Source organism: Kogia breviceps, chromosome 9 (genome assembly GCF_026419965.1).
Source record: "Kogia breviceps isolate mKogBre1 chromosome 9, mKogBre1 haplotype 1, whole genome shotgun sequence".
Lineage (NCBI taxonomy): Eukaryota > Metazoa > Chordata > Mammalia > Artiodactyla > Physeteridae > Kogia > Kogia breviceps.
This window is the reverse complement of record NC_081318.1, coordinates 83389886-83407669: the sequence shown is the minus strand read 5'-3', so window position 1 is coordinate 83407669 and position 17784 is coordinate 83389886. Positions and strand designations below refer to the sequence as shown.

Here is a 17784-nt window from a genome sequence, read left to right as displayed (position 1 = left end):
AAATTTAAATAAAATATTTCCATCTGTCATCTACCTCTTAGAGTTCACTTGCATTTTATTTTCAGGGTTTTCTGTCACATAATTTTTATAATAATTGAATGGAATAAAAGTTCAATTTATCATTACTACTGTCTCACTCAAACAAAAGGAGGAATTAACATGGTGGACTCAACCATGGAATTTCTCTGCTGATAAAAAGAACATTCTGGCTTGACTTTATCTAGACCTGTTTTAAAAAGCATCATTTAATACTATTTAAATTTCCTGGATCTATCTACTCATTATTAACAATAGGTGTAAAATCTCTCTATTAATGTTTAAGTTTTGCATATATGTTTTTTTTAAAATCACTTTTCTTACTTTTGAAATTGGAAAACATCTACGAATAATATAGTGACCAAGTAGGGAAATTTTAGCACTGTGCCCTAAGTTTGGCCATTAAAAACAGTAAGAAAAAGAAAATTAATGCTAGTCTAGAGAAAAGAGTTATTTTTAAAAAATCAGTTTGTCACTATTACTATTTCCATGCCAGTTCTTTTCATTCAAACACTAAATTAGTTTATTCCTGAAAAATTCTTTAAAGGCATTTTACTTCCATATGTCGCTATAACTTATACATGCCAAATATACAGTATTTCTGAAATGACTATACAGTTACTCGTAAAATTAGTTTATTTAAATAGTTACAAAGTTGCTAATGGTATTAACCGTGGTTTTCCTCTAAAATAATAAATATATTTTAAGCTGATATGTTACATTTTTCTTCTTAATCAACTTGTTGGCATTTAAGAAATATTACTTGCTTCTAGGCAGATTTACTTTGTTGCCTTTTTCCTAGTCCAACTGCAGTGCTTTACCATACTTCATGAAGATCCTGAAAATCTCAGTAAGAAAATTTTTAAAGTACAAAATTAAATTTACCACAACTTGAACTCCATCTTTTGTCTTAAGGTTTACTCACTTGCATAAAATATAACTCAAACATTCTGGAGTAACTAAAATTCATATACCTTCTCAAAACATTCATGAAAATGTTTGTTTCCATGCAAACTTCGCAGTTACCTTTATAACCTAAATGGTTATTCAAGGTGCCTCTGCATAAAACTCAAGTTGACACCCTCTAGGATAGCTTAAGAATTGAATAAATGTCTTTGATTCATCCATTCTGGAATTCGGTGCATCATTTCTCCAAAGGAGAGGTTAGAATTAGACATGCCTTCAGAGGCTAGGGATGTCTATAATAGTGTTCCATATTTAATGGTGTAAATTATTTTAAAGTGGCTCTTTAACTTTATTTTAAATTTCTTTCTTTCTTACAAATAATTACTACCTTATGTGGCTGAATGCTTTATTTCATTGAGTTCCATGCAAACTAAGTAGAGCCTAAGTTTGGAGTTATTCTGTGAAGTTTTGTGGACAAAAAAGGAGGATTAATTGATGACCATCCCAATCCCTAGAATGTTTTATATACAGATTTCCAAAAATTTCCCTTTTAATAACTCTTCTTTTTAAAAAAAATCTCTTCTTCAGCTCATCTTATAATGTGTTTTTATTTCTTATGTATCTACTTTAGGGAATAGAAATGCAGCTCAGAAATATCCTAAATTAAAAGGAAATTCAAAAGGACATGAGAAAATGTCCAGAGATTGACCTATAGAATGGTCATTGAGAGCTGATGGCTTAGAGAATTTATATGTATTGATATTGGTAATATATATTGATTTAGGAAGAACAAAAATTTTAGACTGAGAGAAATGACTTGTATAGAAGAAGTTGGTGCTGTTTAACCAAGTTCATTACGATTTTAATATTACCTGAAGTTCTTTGATGAAATAGAAAATAAGATGGATTTCATAGGTTCTGAGGGTTAGAACTATATTTCATTAAAACAAATGCTACTGGGCTTCCCTGGTGGCGCAGTGGTTGAGAATCCGCCTGCCGAAGCAGGGAACATGGGTTCGTGCCCCGGTCCGGGAAGATCCCACATGCCGCGGAGCGGCTGGGCCCGTGAGCCATGGCCGCTGAGCCTGCGCGTCCGGAGCCTGTGCTCCGCAACGGGAGAGGCCACAACAGTGAGAGGCCCGCGTACCACAAAAAAAAAAAAAAAAAAAAAAAAAAATGCTACTAAGCCGTTTTTCTGATGATTTGAGTTGATTGTTACATGATTTGAGGAAACTGAGTATGTGTGGGAAGTCTTTAAAGGGTGACAACTCTAAAACAGGTAAAAGGTCAAGCTTGTACTGACATATATCATTCTAATTATAAAACTATGATATGAAAGAAGACAAAACGAATGCCCCCAGGAATCTATCAGTTCATTAGCTTAACATTTTAAGAAGAAAAGTTTTGATTCCCCCACTTCTTGGGTACAAGCTCCTGGGCAGCAAACTTGTGGCCTCAGTTAGGACTCAGAATACTGACAATGGGAGGAAAGTTAGAGTTAGGGCAGCCAGAGCAAAAGCACTTCCACTAATCTCACAGATTTCATTGCCTGACTTGGGTACTACAGCTCTCTTACTTTCTTAGTTATTTGTGTGTGTTTTGTTTTATTCGTGTATTACTGATCCATTCTTCTCAGTATTATTTTGGCACTGTGAACTTGTAACCAAAGGATCCAGTCTTGATGAGTCAACCAGGGCCACCTTTGGCTAGATATGGGCCTATCACTTCTCACTAAGTACCTAGTTCAAGACTAAGCCCATCAGAGATTAACACACTGAGCTCCTTGGACTCTAGTATGATTTTCCAGACATCAACCTAAACAATGAAAAAAGAGGAATGAAAAATTTAAAAGCTAGTAGAAGATAAAATTTTTTCTAATTTGAGGGTAAAGTTTTCGAATTTTAGGAGTCCCTGTGAAAAGAAATATCTATATTACAAAAACCCTAGGTCAGAGAAAAGAGTACCTATATAAGAATACTGAGGAAAATATTTCACTGCTGATTGATACAATAAAATTTCAGTGTCAAGTTCAGAGACCTGAATTGTTGTGCTAACTTTGCACCTCAACTGCAGAGGTTCCCAGCAAGATTTAATTAAAGAATCTTTCACTTTAAAAGTAGCTATTATAAAATCCTCATTTGAACAATTATGTCAAAGATTTTTTTCTAAACTTTCATTATTATATTTTAAAACTTACGATATAAACTTATTTTAAGGGGGTCACTAAATATTCACTAAAAGACAATGTAAGTTAAAATGGTTAGATTGAAAACCAAAATTTTGGATTTGGATTAAATAATTTGGATTATTTAACAGATTCTAATTTGGAGGTGGAAAGTAGAACCTTTTGAAATTACAAAAATTACAGAATACAAAGAATTGCTGCACATTAATAAAATACAATATTGTACAGAATAAATACAAATTTTCATTAGGCCTTGCTATAAACTGAATGTTTGTGTCTTCCTCAAATTCATATGTTGAAATCCTAATCCCCATGTAATGGTATTAGGAGTTGGACCCTTTGGTAAATGTTTAGGTTGTAAGGGCAAAGCCTTCATAAATGGGATTAGTACCCTTGTAAAAGAGACCCTGCAGAGCTCCCTTGCTCCTTCTACCATATGAGTACACAGGGCAAAGTGTGAACCATCTGTGAACCAGGAATCAGGCTCTCTCCAGGTACCAAACCTGCTATCACCTTGATCTTGGACTTCCCAGCCTCCAGATCTATGTGAAATACATTGCTGTTGTTTAGAATCCACCCTGTCTATGGTATTCTGTTATAGCAGCCTGAGCTGACTAAGTCAGGCCCTATCAAGATGTAAAGAATCTAAATAATATTATTATTTTTGTCTCATTTTAATAAGCATCTGTAACTTTGAAATATATAACTGAAGCAACTTGACAATGTTACTTATTGTTGCGTTTTAATTCAGTGGAAATATTTATTTTGATTTTAACTACAAACTAGCAGTATTCATATAGTATTTTTCTTTATTTAAAAAGTACCCCCTGAAGTTAGTGCATCTGTATTTATCCCATTTCACATTGAGCTGCTAAAAGTAACCCCATAAACAAAAGCTACATAATTCTGGTGGTAATGTATAGAATAAATAATATAGGCAAAAAAAGATATATTAGTACAACAAGGTAACTACAGTTTTCATCAATTAGTAAGAGTTATTTTGCGACTTCATGCAGCTGTTTAATAAATATTATCTGATGGGGACCATGATGAATGATTTGTCCATAGACCATTTAACTGTGATATAAATGTCTGATCTTTGTTGCCTGCATAAATACTTATGATTCAAACAAAAGGAATTATTCCTGAACCGCAATAAAATAGACTCCTTCAGCTGTCCCACTACATAAACATCAAAATTTGGTGCAAAAACAGAGCAAATGTTTCATGCCAATTGATTGGGAAAGGGCTATTAAATGTTGGGAAAGCTATTCCTTTGGACTTAATACTTAAACATGAGACCTGAATAAGGGAAGGCTCTGAAGAGTCTCCAGTGGTCTAGTGAAGAGTTAAAGAAACACACAAACATCCCCAATATCAGCTGAAGACTATCAAGTTTAGCCAAGGCAATATGTTTTTAAAATACTGCATCCCCACATCCATAAATGTTTTTGCAAGTATGTCTACCAAGCTCACACTGAAAATGCCAGGAACTCTTCCGAGAGTTCCTCACAAATAAAACATTTTGCCAGGGGTGTCAGTGGTGGTCACCCTTTGGAAGCAGATGCAAAGATATTTATATGATCCTCAGTGGCCTATGAGTGAAGGAATGTTTTTCTTTCATGACTGACACAAAGTTTTCTATTTGGAAATGCTTTAAGGAAAACAACATTTGCTATTGAAATTTTTCACTGTCCTGTTAGAACATGATCAAATATAATGGTTGCCTCTTGGAACATTAATTTCACTTTGCTGGTGTGGACCTGCTATGATCTGATTGCACTACTATTTGGTAGAGAACTTTAAAGTTTGAATAGATTTGTTGAGAGAATGAACATTAACTGTTATGTAATTGTTGGGAAAACACTCTTGCCCCCCAACAGAAAGAGATCAACGCAACAAGACAACATATAATAAATCAAACCTTTTTCTCTGTGAAAGACTGGCCAAATCCTTGCGGAGAGGGCACAAGGCCCTGACAGAGGTCCGTGAATGGCAATTGGAGAATGTGAGTGCAAATGTATATTACAGAAAACCACACCTAGGGATCCATAAGCTTTACATGGACAATAAGTAAACCCTTATGTTTACTGTCCCCTTAACCCTCCAAAAAATCTAGATTTCTTAGTGGTGACAAGCTATTGCTATTCTTTTGCCTGTAGTTAAGAACAAGTTGCTTCTTAGGCCATTGGACAAGTACCTGATTATTCTTGGAATAATTCAATCCAACCCACTTCTTATTCCCAGCTACTGAAGAGCAACTGAAATATGGAATTTACTTTATGATGGTCCCTGGATATTTGGAACAGTGTGTAAAGCTACTCTCCCGTCAACAGATTTGTGCTCTTCGGGCCGCAAAGGGCAAGATCAGGCTCAATGTAAATTTGAAGAGCTTCTTGTTTTAAAATTGACATGGGAAAATAGTATAAAGACCTCCAAAGCACAAACCTCAAATTGCTTGCACGTTTTCTTTCCATGTGGACCTGGAATTCCTGTCTGAAACTTTTCTCTGGACTTTATCCAAGACTTTTCTGGTATAAAATACTCAAAAGACAAGACTTTCATGAAAGGTCTTCAATCCTATACTCTTACTCCTTAGAAGATGACTAGGCAAAGACCTCCAATACAAGATCTTTCCCTTGAGAAAGGATATTGATAGCATTGTTTTTTCCTGACACAGAATACAATAAGAGGATTATATTTCTATGAATCTCTGTTCTGGCCTTGGATGAATTAATAAAATTTCGCAAAATAATCAGCTTTAAGAAAGAAAATAGGGCTTCCCTCGTGGCGCATTGGTTGAGAGTCCGCCTGCCGATGCAGGGGACACAGGTTCGTGTCCCGGTCTGGGAAGATCCCACATGCCGCGGAGCGGCTGGGCCCGTGAGCCATGGCCGCTGAGCCCGTGCTCTGCAACAGGAGAGGCCACAACAGTGAGAGGCCCACGTATCACCAAAAAAAAAAAAAAAAAAAAAAAAGAAAGAAAGAAAATAATTTGCTAAAATTATTTTCCCAACACACAAAGACACTGAAGTTTAAAAGGTTACATATTCCTTTAAAATGATGCCAGCGTACACTAGTTACTAGGAGGACGGATTTCTTTTTATGTAGTACCAATGGCACCATATCTTCTTAAGCTACCATAACAAAATAAGACTGGGTGACTTAAACAACAGTAATATATTTTCTCATAATTCTGGGAGCTGTAAAGTCCAAGATTACGGTGGCAGCCAATGGTTTCTGGTGAGAGTTCTCTTCCTGGCTTGTAGGTATAGGTATAGACATACTTTTTGCTATGTCCTCATATGGTAGGGAGAGAGAGAGATCACTCTCATCCTCTACTTTTAAAACCACAAATCCCATTGGATTAGGGTCCCGCCATTATACTTCATTATCCTTTATTATCTCCTAAAAGCCCTGTCTCCAAATGCATTCAGTGCTTAGAATTCAACATATGAATTGTGGGTAGTGGGGAGCACAATTCAGTCCACAATGATAATTTTGATAGAAATCTTAACTATCAAAGATCTGCCTCGGGCACACTTCTGCAGTGGAGAGTTGTTCAACAGGTAATAAAGTTTGAGTTATGCAAGATGAATAAGCTTTAGAGATCTACTATGTATAGTAGATCTACTAATCTATGTTGTACATAGTACCCATAGTTAGCAATACTGTGTTGTATACCAAACAGTTGTTAAGACAGTTGTATTCTTACCACACACAAAGGCAAGAGGGGGCAGGAGGAAACGTTTGCAGGTAATGAATATGGTTATTATCTTTGATTGTGGAGATGGATTCATGGGTGTATGCATATGTTCAAACCTATCAAACTGTGTACATTAAATATGTGATGTTTTAAAATATCAATTATACCTCAGTAAAGCTCTTAAAAATATAAAATGGCTGTGGACACTTACATATCTAGAAATTTAAAAAATAAGGAGGAAAAGAAAGAGGAAGTGAAAAATAAGGTAAAATATGACAAGATTTGTTTATTTTGTTGAAGGAAAAGACATCAAGACATCAAGCAACAAAGGAACAAAACTGGCTCATGGAAGCATGAAAACTGACAATGAGTTGAGGTGACGGGAAGAAGGTATGAAGCAAATCTTCCTGGTTGGCAATGTTTGGGCAAAGCCAAGTTTTCATGTGAAAATCAAGAAGCATAGAAGAAATTCCAGGAGACACTAAAAGAAAGTGAAAACTACCACTGAGCAGGAAGGTAACCGTCGTACATTCAACAAAGACTTGTTGAACTCCTGTCACGTGCAAGGCAATGTGGTAACTCTGTGGAATACAAAAACGACCTGGTCCTTACTCTGTTGGAGCTTACAGATTTTGACAGAGACAGCTATTAACCAAATAACTTCAAAAATAAATGTAAAAACCAAATTCTGAGAAGTACGTGGAAGGAGAGGTTTATGTTGCTATAAATATACAATAAGGAATTTGACCCAGTCAGGGAAGTCAAATGAAGAAATGATAACTGACTTGAAATTTGAATAATGGGTAGCTGTCAACCAGGAGAGGAAAGAAGAGAAAATTGTTCAGGGGAGAGGAGATGGCAGGGGTGAAGGAACTATAATGAGAATACAGACAATATGAGGTATAGGGAGAAAACTATTCTGGCTGGAACAGAGAGCATGGAGAGACATGTATATGAGGCTAAAGATAGGGGTGGAGGAGTAAAGGATGGTTTTGTTTTGTCTGTGTCCTAAGATCAAAGGAAATGATTGAAGAGTTTTAAACTGTTGTGTATGTGTGTGGTATGCTAGGCATAGGGAATGATGTATTCACATCTTTTAAAAATGTCATCCTGTTTGCAGTGTGGAGAAGGGATTGGAGGGGAAAGCTGGTGAACGTGGATATAGCTCCACTCAGAAGGCCACCCAAATATTCAAGATGAAAAATAATGCTGTCTTGGATAAAGGAGACAGTGATGAAGTGAAATGGAGATTTGATAGATACATAGAAAATAAAATTGACAGGACTTAATGATGTATTAAATGTGAGGAGTGAAGGAAAGAGCATGTTTAGGATTATTCTAGGCTTTTGGATTTTAAACTGTAAATGGTGGTACCAATCATGCAAAAGAGAGCTTTAAAAAAGCAGATTAGACCATCCTATAGGATAAATGAAGAAAATCAGAGAAAAAGATAATAAACGATAAAAGTCTCCAACCAGGCACATTGCTGGTGGTAAAAGGTGGGGAACATTGGAACAGCCAACAGGTATATCCTAGTAGGTGTACTTTAATGGGACATCAGCCTTACACATATGACATGTAGCAAGAAAGTTGTTCTCAGAGGGATACCTTGTGTTCCAGAGATCTTTTCAGGGATCTAGGAGGTCAAAAGTGTTTTCATAACAATGCTAAGATGTTACTTGTCCTTTTTACAGTGGAATTTCCAGTTGCACTTGATGTATGATATCCCAAAAGACTGAATGCAGAAGCAAATATGAGACACTCAACTATAGTCTTCTAATTAAGGTAACATTCGAGAAATTTACAAAAAATCTAAAACAATGTCATTGTCCTCCCTATTTTTATGAAAAAATAGTTATTTTTCTTTTAAAATGTTATATTTATTAACATCCAATGAGCTTATTATTTTTAATGAATTAAATGTTTTTAAATTTATGTTTTAATTTCCAGTACAGTAGATATTGAGTCGTGTACCCACGCAGACAATTTGGGGTTCTCAATAATGTGTAAAGATATCTTCAGTCCAACTGATTTAAATACTCAATGGGATATCTAAGGGACATCAACCACAAGATAAGGGACATTAACCACAAGTTAGCTTTTCAGTTGCCAAAGAGCTACTAAAGTTCACTTCAGAAAAGCACAATTAGTCCCAGCAAATATTTCTCTCTGAAAAGAAGTGAAGTAATGTATAGAACAAACTCTTATTCAGAATACAAAGTTATTATTATAGAGGAAAACCATTAAAAAATCAGTACTTCACTTAAGCACTGCATGGGATTTCCAATCTTGCTATATGTTTGCAGTGTCTTAAAATTTCATGTTCTTGGAAGTCTGTTAAAAGTTACACAGCCAGGATATGTGTGGGCTGCTGCCATTTAGGTAGACACCACCTTCTGAAGAACATGGTGTGAAGGAGGGCGGAGAAGCCCTGTCCCAGAATACCCTGCTACACATTTGTCAGGTGATGAGTGATGTTCATCCTTCACTTTCAGTATTATACTAATTGTAAGACTGAAAGTTGGAAGCAAAGTGACAGGAATAAATTTGTAGTTCATTCAGTTTTTCAACAAATAAAAGGAATTGAGAGCAGTATTCAAAACCTTGGATCTGGTGTAAATAGCCCAGTGTCAAGGCAATGTCAGCTTTTACTTTATTAGTTCATGCTAAAATTCTGAAATTTTAATTTTATCATAGATCTTGGTCTGTTTTTTTCACTTCTAGGAAAGTTCCCAGCAACTAGGGAAGCATGTGACATATAAGAGCTACTCAACAAATATTTATTTAATGAATTCTACAGAAAAGGGGCAAAAACTCCTCTTTATGCTCTCTCTATGCTTCCTGGGATTGCTACTATGTCCAAGGCTTCTGCTATCACTATTCACTTATGACTGCATGACCTTCAGGGAAGACTGAACTTAGATGTACTTTGAGCACAGACATGAAGCACCTGCATCTCAATATAAGCAGAACCAAACTTATTATCTTTCTCCTCAAATTTATACCTCTCTTAAATATGTATCATCTACCCAATAACTTAGGAAGAATATTAGACTTTACCTTTTCCCTCTCATTTCCCACATTATCCAATTCATCATTATATATGGGACATTCTAACTCTTTAATATTGCTCACATCCTCCTTCACATTGTTATTATTACTGCTTACTGCCTTAGTTCACATTCTCTTTATTTCTTACTTGCCTGTTAAAATCAGCTCTTATCAGATGCACCTGCCTCCTTGCTCAGCCCTCTCCATGCTAATTCCCCAGAATACATAGTGATTCTTCTGGATCAGTAGTCTTCAAATGTTGCTGGTTTTTTAAATTTGTTTTTGTTTTTGCTCCTGTTACTAAAATAATTTTGAAAAAATATTTATATTCCCTCTCTTGTTTTTAAGTTGACATCTACATTTTTATGCTAAGTTTAAATAGCTGCAGAAGATGTGATTTCTAGCATGTTTTAACTATCAATAGTTTTAAATTGAAGATTTTTATATCACTCTTCTAAAGGGATTTAATGGACTCCAAATACCACAGTGATTTGATACCTATACCTTTTTCTGGATAAAATGTACATTATCAAGTTCTTTTTCTCCTTGAATCATTTTTCCATTCCACTTTACCCACAGAATGTTATTATAGTGTAATATATGTTATTTTATGTTGGAGAGTCTTTTATTCCTCACCTATCATACTTTCCTGAAAGATTTTCATATACTTAAATTTTTAAAAAATTTCTTGTGACCACAAAATTCTAAGAGATAAATGCACACTATACTAAAACACACGCACAGCCGCAAACACACAAATATACATATATATGTATACATGTTATGGATAGAGTTATACAATTATTAGCAGAACGTAAATGATAAACAGCATTAATATATAGTATTTTCAAAGGTCTCTTTGTTTAGTGTCCCCAAGGTTTTTACACCCCAGGACAGTGTACCACATTAATATTCAGGAAGGATTAGCAGTTTGCCTCTTTTCAATAAAGTAGCAAAGGGCAGTTGTCAATGGGCAGGGAGGAAGTTGAACTTGACTGACTCCTTGGGAACGCATGCATCTCAAGCAGAAGACTTTGGGAAAGAATTCATAGAGAAAACTAGGAGCTGGAATTTGAGCCCTTTAACCTATCCATGCCCATAAACCCCTAGGATAGTCTTTGTGTTCCCCTGGGTTTCATAGACACCGATTTGGAAGCTAGTGTTCTAGATGACAAATCAGATAAGACCACTCTCCCTGCTTAATTTTTCATTGTTTCTCATGGCAACTGGATGGGCTACTCTTGGATCCTACTTCATCTGCCTCACGTCAATCTTATTTTTCTTATCTTCTTCCATTTCTCTGTCTTTACCCCATCGCTACCCATATCAACATAATTACCATGTCTTGAATATTGCCGTGCTGCTTCACCCATGATGTCTTTGCACACCTTTCTCACCGGCCTACCTAATCACAGTCATTTTGTAGAATTGAAATAAGGATTATTGACAGTAGATGGAAAGCACCTTTCTGTAGATGTTAAATAAATGGTAGCAATTATAACCTTCTTATACAGTTATTATATAATAAAAAGAGTTTTAGGGCTTCCCTGGTGGCGCAGCGGTTGAGAATCCGCCTGCCGATGCAGGAGACACGGGTTCGTGCCCTGGTCCGGGAAGATCCCACATGCCGCGGAGCAACTAAGCCCGTGAGCCACGGCCGCTGAGCCTGCGCGTCCGGAGCCTGTGCTCCGCAATGGGAGAGGCCACAACAGTGAGAGGCCCGCATACCGAAAAAAAAAAAAAAAAAAAAAAAAAGAGTTTTAAAATTCCCCTTCAACTTTAGAGAAGACAAGTGACACAATCATAAACTCTATTCTTTTCTTCAAACATATTGAAAACTCAGAATGAATTCAAGCAATTGGGACTGGGAGAAAACCAGAAAGCTCACCGAAAAATCAAATGATACAACTAAAAAGTGGCAATCAATATTCTGTTACAACTAGTGCAGGTAAATATGTGTGTCGTATACAGAATTCTAATACACCCCTAAGATTCCTATCCACTGACGTACACTCGTACACTCTGTAATCACCTCCCCTTGAGTGCGGGTAGAACTTGTGAATATAATGGGAGAGCCACTCCTGTAATTAGCTTATGTTGTACAACAAAAGTGAAGAGATTTTGTAGACGTAGTTAAAGTTCCCAGTCAGTTGACTTGAAATTAATTAAAGGAAGACTTCCTTGGGTGGGCCTGACCTAATCAGGTGAGCTCCTTAAAAGCAGGTGCAGAGCCTTCTGCATCAAATCACAGTGTGGAGGCAAAAACTGACCAGTTATTTTTCAATCATTTTCCCAAATAAAGATATACTATTTTCCCAGGAAAACAAAACACTGTAATTTTTACCTTTCACGACTCTGTGTTAAGGGGAAAGAAATTATATGGAAGTTCTAAAGGATATGATTTCTGAACAAGTCCTTTTGACATTCATTCCCAGTGCAGAATCTTGGGTAAAGTTGGCTTATAAAATTTTAATACCTTTGAAAAAAATTCTTAATAAATAAATGGAAGAGGGTGCAGAAGTCAGAGGTTGAAAGTAACAGAAAGCTATCCTGTTGGCCTTGAAGAAGTAAACTGCCATATTGTGGAGAGGGTCATGTGATAGGAAACATCAGGCAGTATCCAGGAGTTGAGGATCTCAGCACTACAACTACAGGAAACTGAATTGGAATGTTGGAATGGGACACCAAGTCTTAGATGAGACAATAGGTCTGAGGGGGCACCAGGACTGTGGCCTTGTAAGATCCTAAGCAGAGGACACACCTGACTCATGCCTTGACTCCTGACCCACAGAAACCATGAGATAAGAAATATGTGTTATTTTAAGCTACCAAGTTTTTGATAATATGTTATGCAGCAATAGAAAATTAATACACAATTGAAACCATCACCAAATTCCTTAGTTTTGCATTGTAGCCTTTACTATATGTATAAACCAAAATATCTGGAAGACATTCTCTCTTATGCTTTCCAAAATTCCTGAATGTCACTTTGTTTCATTAATTTTAATAAAAATGCAGTCTCTCTATATAAGTTTACAAACTAAAATCTGTCCTGTAATAAAATATTTTAAAAATATTCCCAAAGCTGAAAATATTTTTATCTTAACTACAATTGACCCTTTAACAGCATGGGTTTGAACTGCATGGGTCCACTTATATGCTGGTTTTTTTCTATAGTAAATGCTATAGTACTACATGATCCCAAGGTTGGTTGAACTAATGGATACAGAGGAACCCAGGAGGGTCAGCACCCCCAATCATCATGTTGTATATACTATATACTGTATATAGGTTGTATATATTAATACTATATAGGTTGTATATACTATATAGGTTGTATATACTATATACTGTATATAGGTTTGGGTCACAAATTCTACCACCATTTTCTTAGAATTAGCATCCTATAAACATCACCCTCTGTTTAAAAAAGCCATCAGAATTGTTGCACGTTAGTTGTATAAATAGCTAACTGTGGACAGAAAAGAAAAAGAAATTTATCTAATAGTTAGAAGTGTCATATTCATTCTATTTTTTTCCTCCTCCGATGTCTTTTAAAAATAGCCAGTCTTACGCATGCCAGTTGAAAGGTGAATGTGCCAGTGAATATGCATGTGAGTGTGTGTGTGTGTGTCTGTTTATACTGGTCTTATTCCAGAGATGATTTATGAGTGCCTAAAACGCACAGAAAAAGAAAAATGGAAGGGAAACTCTTGGTTTATTGTACCTAGCTGGTCTAGAATTATGGACAGATTAACAAGACTTAAAAACTCATTGAGTTGAACTAACCAATCTATACAGAGAAACACTGTCACAAGAGTCATCCCTTATTTTAAAGGACCAAACAGATGGTTCAATTTCCTTGGAACACTGTGTTCACATTGAGAGCCTTCCAGATTGTGCAGTTATTTCACATTTGCCAGACACATCTCCTTTCTATGGGTTTTATTTGAGTCGTCCAAAACATTTCCTTTTATTAGCAGGTCTAAGTGGAGAGATATTTACCTTGGCAGTATCATAGTGTAGATAATACTGAATAAGTCTGTTCAAAGAAATAGCCTCATCATGCCAATCTAGGGAAATATGCAAATCCCTATCCATAGCTTCAAAATTGTATATTTATCATTCTGGATGCTGGTACCTGATTATATGTCTTTAAATTTTTCTCTCTAGATATACATATCTTTATATTAGCCAGCCAATTTATAACAAGATTCCACCTTACTAAATTTATGCAATTCTGATTTGAAAGCATTTTAGGATCCAGTTGAAAAAATAAGACTGTACACATAGAAATAAAAGCATGTTTACATCTAATTATTATTCAGGATTATTTCAGAGAAGAATAAAAACATGTGAGTTAACTGTAGAGGAGAGGACCAAGAGTACAGATTTAAAGGGATATCACAAAGTAAGTAAAGAAAGAAGGTTTTATCATAAACTCAGGAAAGTTGGGTAAAGGCCAGTATATAGAAGGATAGTAGGACTGCTAAAAAACAGGTTGAAAGAGAATGCAGACTGTGTATAAGGACAGCCAGAGAGGTGAGGATCAGCTACTAGAGATTCAAGATGTCTGTGAGAGGGCTTCCCTGAGGGCTTCCTTGGTGGCGCAGTGGTTGAGAGTCCACCTCCCAATGCAGGAGACACGGGTTCGTGCCCCGGGCTGGGAGGATCCGACGTGCCATGGAGCGGCTGGGCCCGTGAGCCATGGCTACTGAGCCTATGCTTCTGGAGCCTGTGCTCCGCAACAGGAGAGGCCACAACAGTGAGAGGCCCGCGTACTGCCGAAAATAAAATAAAATTTTAAAAGATGTCTGTGCGAATCTTCTGTTAGACTTAGTTTTCTACATTGCAGCCTCTGTCATTCACCAGAAGATGTGCATAGTCAGTTGACAGCTCATGTTATGTCTGGGAGGATAGGAAGGGAAAGGATACAGGATTGGAAGGTAAGAATCTGAGGTCCTAGCTCTTATGGCCCTAATGACATTATGATACTGCACATAATCTCTGATCTTTTTCCTCCCTCCTTCTGTAGATTTTTTTTTCCCTTTTTCTTGGTAACATGAGAATGTTTAAGTCCTTACCATAAATATAAATGTTTTGTGTGTACGTGTGCACTTGTGTGTGTATCTCTTTCAAAATAATGGCTCTCTGAAAATGCAAAAGATTGGGTAAGATTATGTAACACATTCTAAAAATGTTAAAACCTATACACGTTAAAGTATCAAGTAAAATAGTTGTTAACCTGTCTCACTAATAATCGCCTGCTTAGATCCAGTCTGTGAGAGGAAAAGGAAGCAATAAATTTGACCCTAACTTACCGCACATTTTAATTGCACAGTACTCCCAGGGGGTGTCAGGGTCAAGAGTATAGCACCATGGCCTCGGCTTGCCATCAGGATTGCGGCAATAATTATCATCAAAGCCCTTGTCGGGATATCTGCAAACCACACCAAGAAAAGTGTCATGTAAATCTGCCTGGAACACCACCCAGCTCTCAGCTCACAAAATAACTTTTGACTTAGCTCAGATACTGTTAGCTGAGGAAAGAAGAGATTTTCTATGTTTTGCCTTACAAGGACTGCTAATCATTGAGTGCTGAATCTATTACTGTGCATATTCTACTAAGGCCTAGAGTACCATCCCCTTTGCTAGTAAGTTAGGTCCACTTGGTACGGGTCCACTGGTTGAGGTCCCAAACTGAATCCCTTTCTCACAAAGCCCAATTAAGGACAGATTATGTAAACATGACCTAGTGTAGAATGCTCATTGAGAAAACAGGTCCTCTTCTAGGGCAGACTTAAAGTTCAAACTGAAAGTTAGGTTTCAATATCTGTGTTACTAATGATAGCTCAATGTTAGAGCTAGAGTCTTTCTAGGTCATGCCCTCACCTCCAGCAGAGCTAGAGACAAAGTCCATCACACCACTTTCTCTATACCCACCTCCCTGTAAATTAACAGGGTCCTGAATCGGTGAGTTGTTTTAATTGCTACCATATTCCTTGTGCTCTCACTTAAAGGACAAGAGATGCACTTAAAACCAAAGCAGTTTTAATTTCATCTAGAAGAGTAAGACAAAAAGAGAAAGAAGAAAGAAAAAACACCTTTCAGGGGCTTCCCTCGTGGCGCAGTGGTTGAGAGTCTGCCTGCCGATGCAGGGGACACGGGTTCGTGCCCCGGTCCGGGAGGATCCCACGTGCCGCGGGGCGGCTGGGCCCGTGAGCCATGGCCGCTGAGCCTGCGCGTCCGGCGCCTGTGCTCCGCAACGGGAGAGGCCACAACAGTGAGAGGCCCGCATACCACAAAAAAAAAAAAAAAAAAAAAGGAAAAAAAAAAAAAAAAAGAAAAAACACCTTTCAGCCATTTCAGAAGAAAGGTGGGGATAGACCTTCTTCTGTAGTTATTTGTATTTTTATTCTTTAAAATAAAAAGAAGGAAAAACTTTTTCAACTAAAATGTTTCCTGTGAAATGAATGGGCCAAAATACACATAATTTTTCAACCATTTAAACTCAAAACCTACTCCTGAGGAGAAAAGTAGACTTGGTTGCCTGACTTTTCCAGGTGGGCAACTTCAAAATCCACCACAAGAAAGCAGCCAAAGAATTGTTTGCTCCACCTTTCATTCCCTCTCTATGGGCATGACCTGCGTCATGGTGTCACACATTGACCCCACTTGACCTAACTCACGGAAGGTGTGGCACTAGGAGGAGATTCACATTCACTTTTATTTAACAATAATGCCGCCCTCCCCACCCTGGGCCTGTCAAAGTGGTTATTATTGAATGAGCTTTTCTCTTTTTGCTGCTGTGGAAGGGAAAGAGGAAGCTTCTATTACTATTTACCTTCTCCAGCCACTGATGCTCCTGTGTTCAGGACCATCCTGATTTCAGGGACTCTTAACCTAATCAGCCAAGGCGAGTTGGAGGTGAAGCCAACACTCTCATATACCTCATCATAAATCCCTGTGCTCCAAGACTATCAGGAAAACATTCTATCAAGAGAATCTCCATGGTAATTTGCCATGGGGCAAATAACAGTTTGTAAGTAGAATCACTAGACGCATGATTTGGTGGTATTTTACCTTTCTGGCAAGAATTTATGCCGATGTGGCGTCTGATGATCCCAGCGCTGACAAATCTTGCCTGATTCTGTATGATCCATGGGACCTCGATAACTTTCCCCATTGCAGGTCATGCATTCAACTAATAAAATTAAAGCATGGCATGTTAATTGCTTCTGACAGCAAAATCAAGAACACCACTGTTCCATTTAAAGAACAGTAAATCACCTATTTAGCAAGAATATTTTTAGAAAAACTTACGTACCCTTTTAACTTTAAATTAGGGCTTAATGTCCATTAATCGTGGCATAAAATACTCCCTACCGAACTTTTCATACAGTTTAAATGGGATTTTTGTAGTTAGTGTCATACAGATTTACCATAGGGCCAAGACGCTGCCTTTCTAATTTTTTAATAACTGTCCAAAAGGTACCTAGAAACTGAAAATCCTTGGGGTTTTTCCCTTTGTTTTTCTAAAATGCCAGGGGTCTCAATATCTATACTGTCAACACGATAGTGCTCTTCTCTCAACTTACCCTGCAACACATACACAGACAATACACAATTTAAAATGAGTACACATCATACTTCTACAGTTAATGCCAAGATCAGGACCAGATAGATCTGAGAGACCAGCTTCAAATAGTAATCTGGTACTATTTAAAGAATGTGAATATTTTACAGGACGAAATCACGGTTCCTTTCTATCAGTGAGCACCCACATGGAAGAACTGAGCAGACTTACATACTTATCTAGCTTAGGACAGAACATGACCTGCTATTGAACTTCTTGTACTCACTGTTTTTAAAATGTGTAAGCTGATCTAATTACGCTGGA

General features: G+C 37.0%; 1 protein-coding gene across 4 annotated transcripts in view; it reads right to left on the bottom strand.

The window, feature by feature from the left end:
* HGF (hepatocyte growth factor) overlaps positions 1-17784 on the bottom strand; it is an 82619-nt gene that overhangs the window by 32543 nt on the left and 32292 nt on the right. For 2 of the 4 annotated variants that reach the window (XM_059074307.2, XM_067042725.1), the window contains 2 exons: positions 16968-17088; positions 15206-15324 (listed from right to left, as the gene is read on the bottom strand). The exons of the other annotated variants lie outside the window; for them this stretch is intronic. In XM_059074307.2, coding sequence (XP_058930290.1) covers positions 15206-15324; positions 16968-17088 — 240 coding nt within the window. The remainder of the gene's footprint in view (positions 1-15205; positions 15325-16967; positions 17089-17784) is intronic. 4 annotated transcript variants of the gene reach the window in all.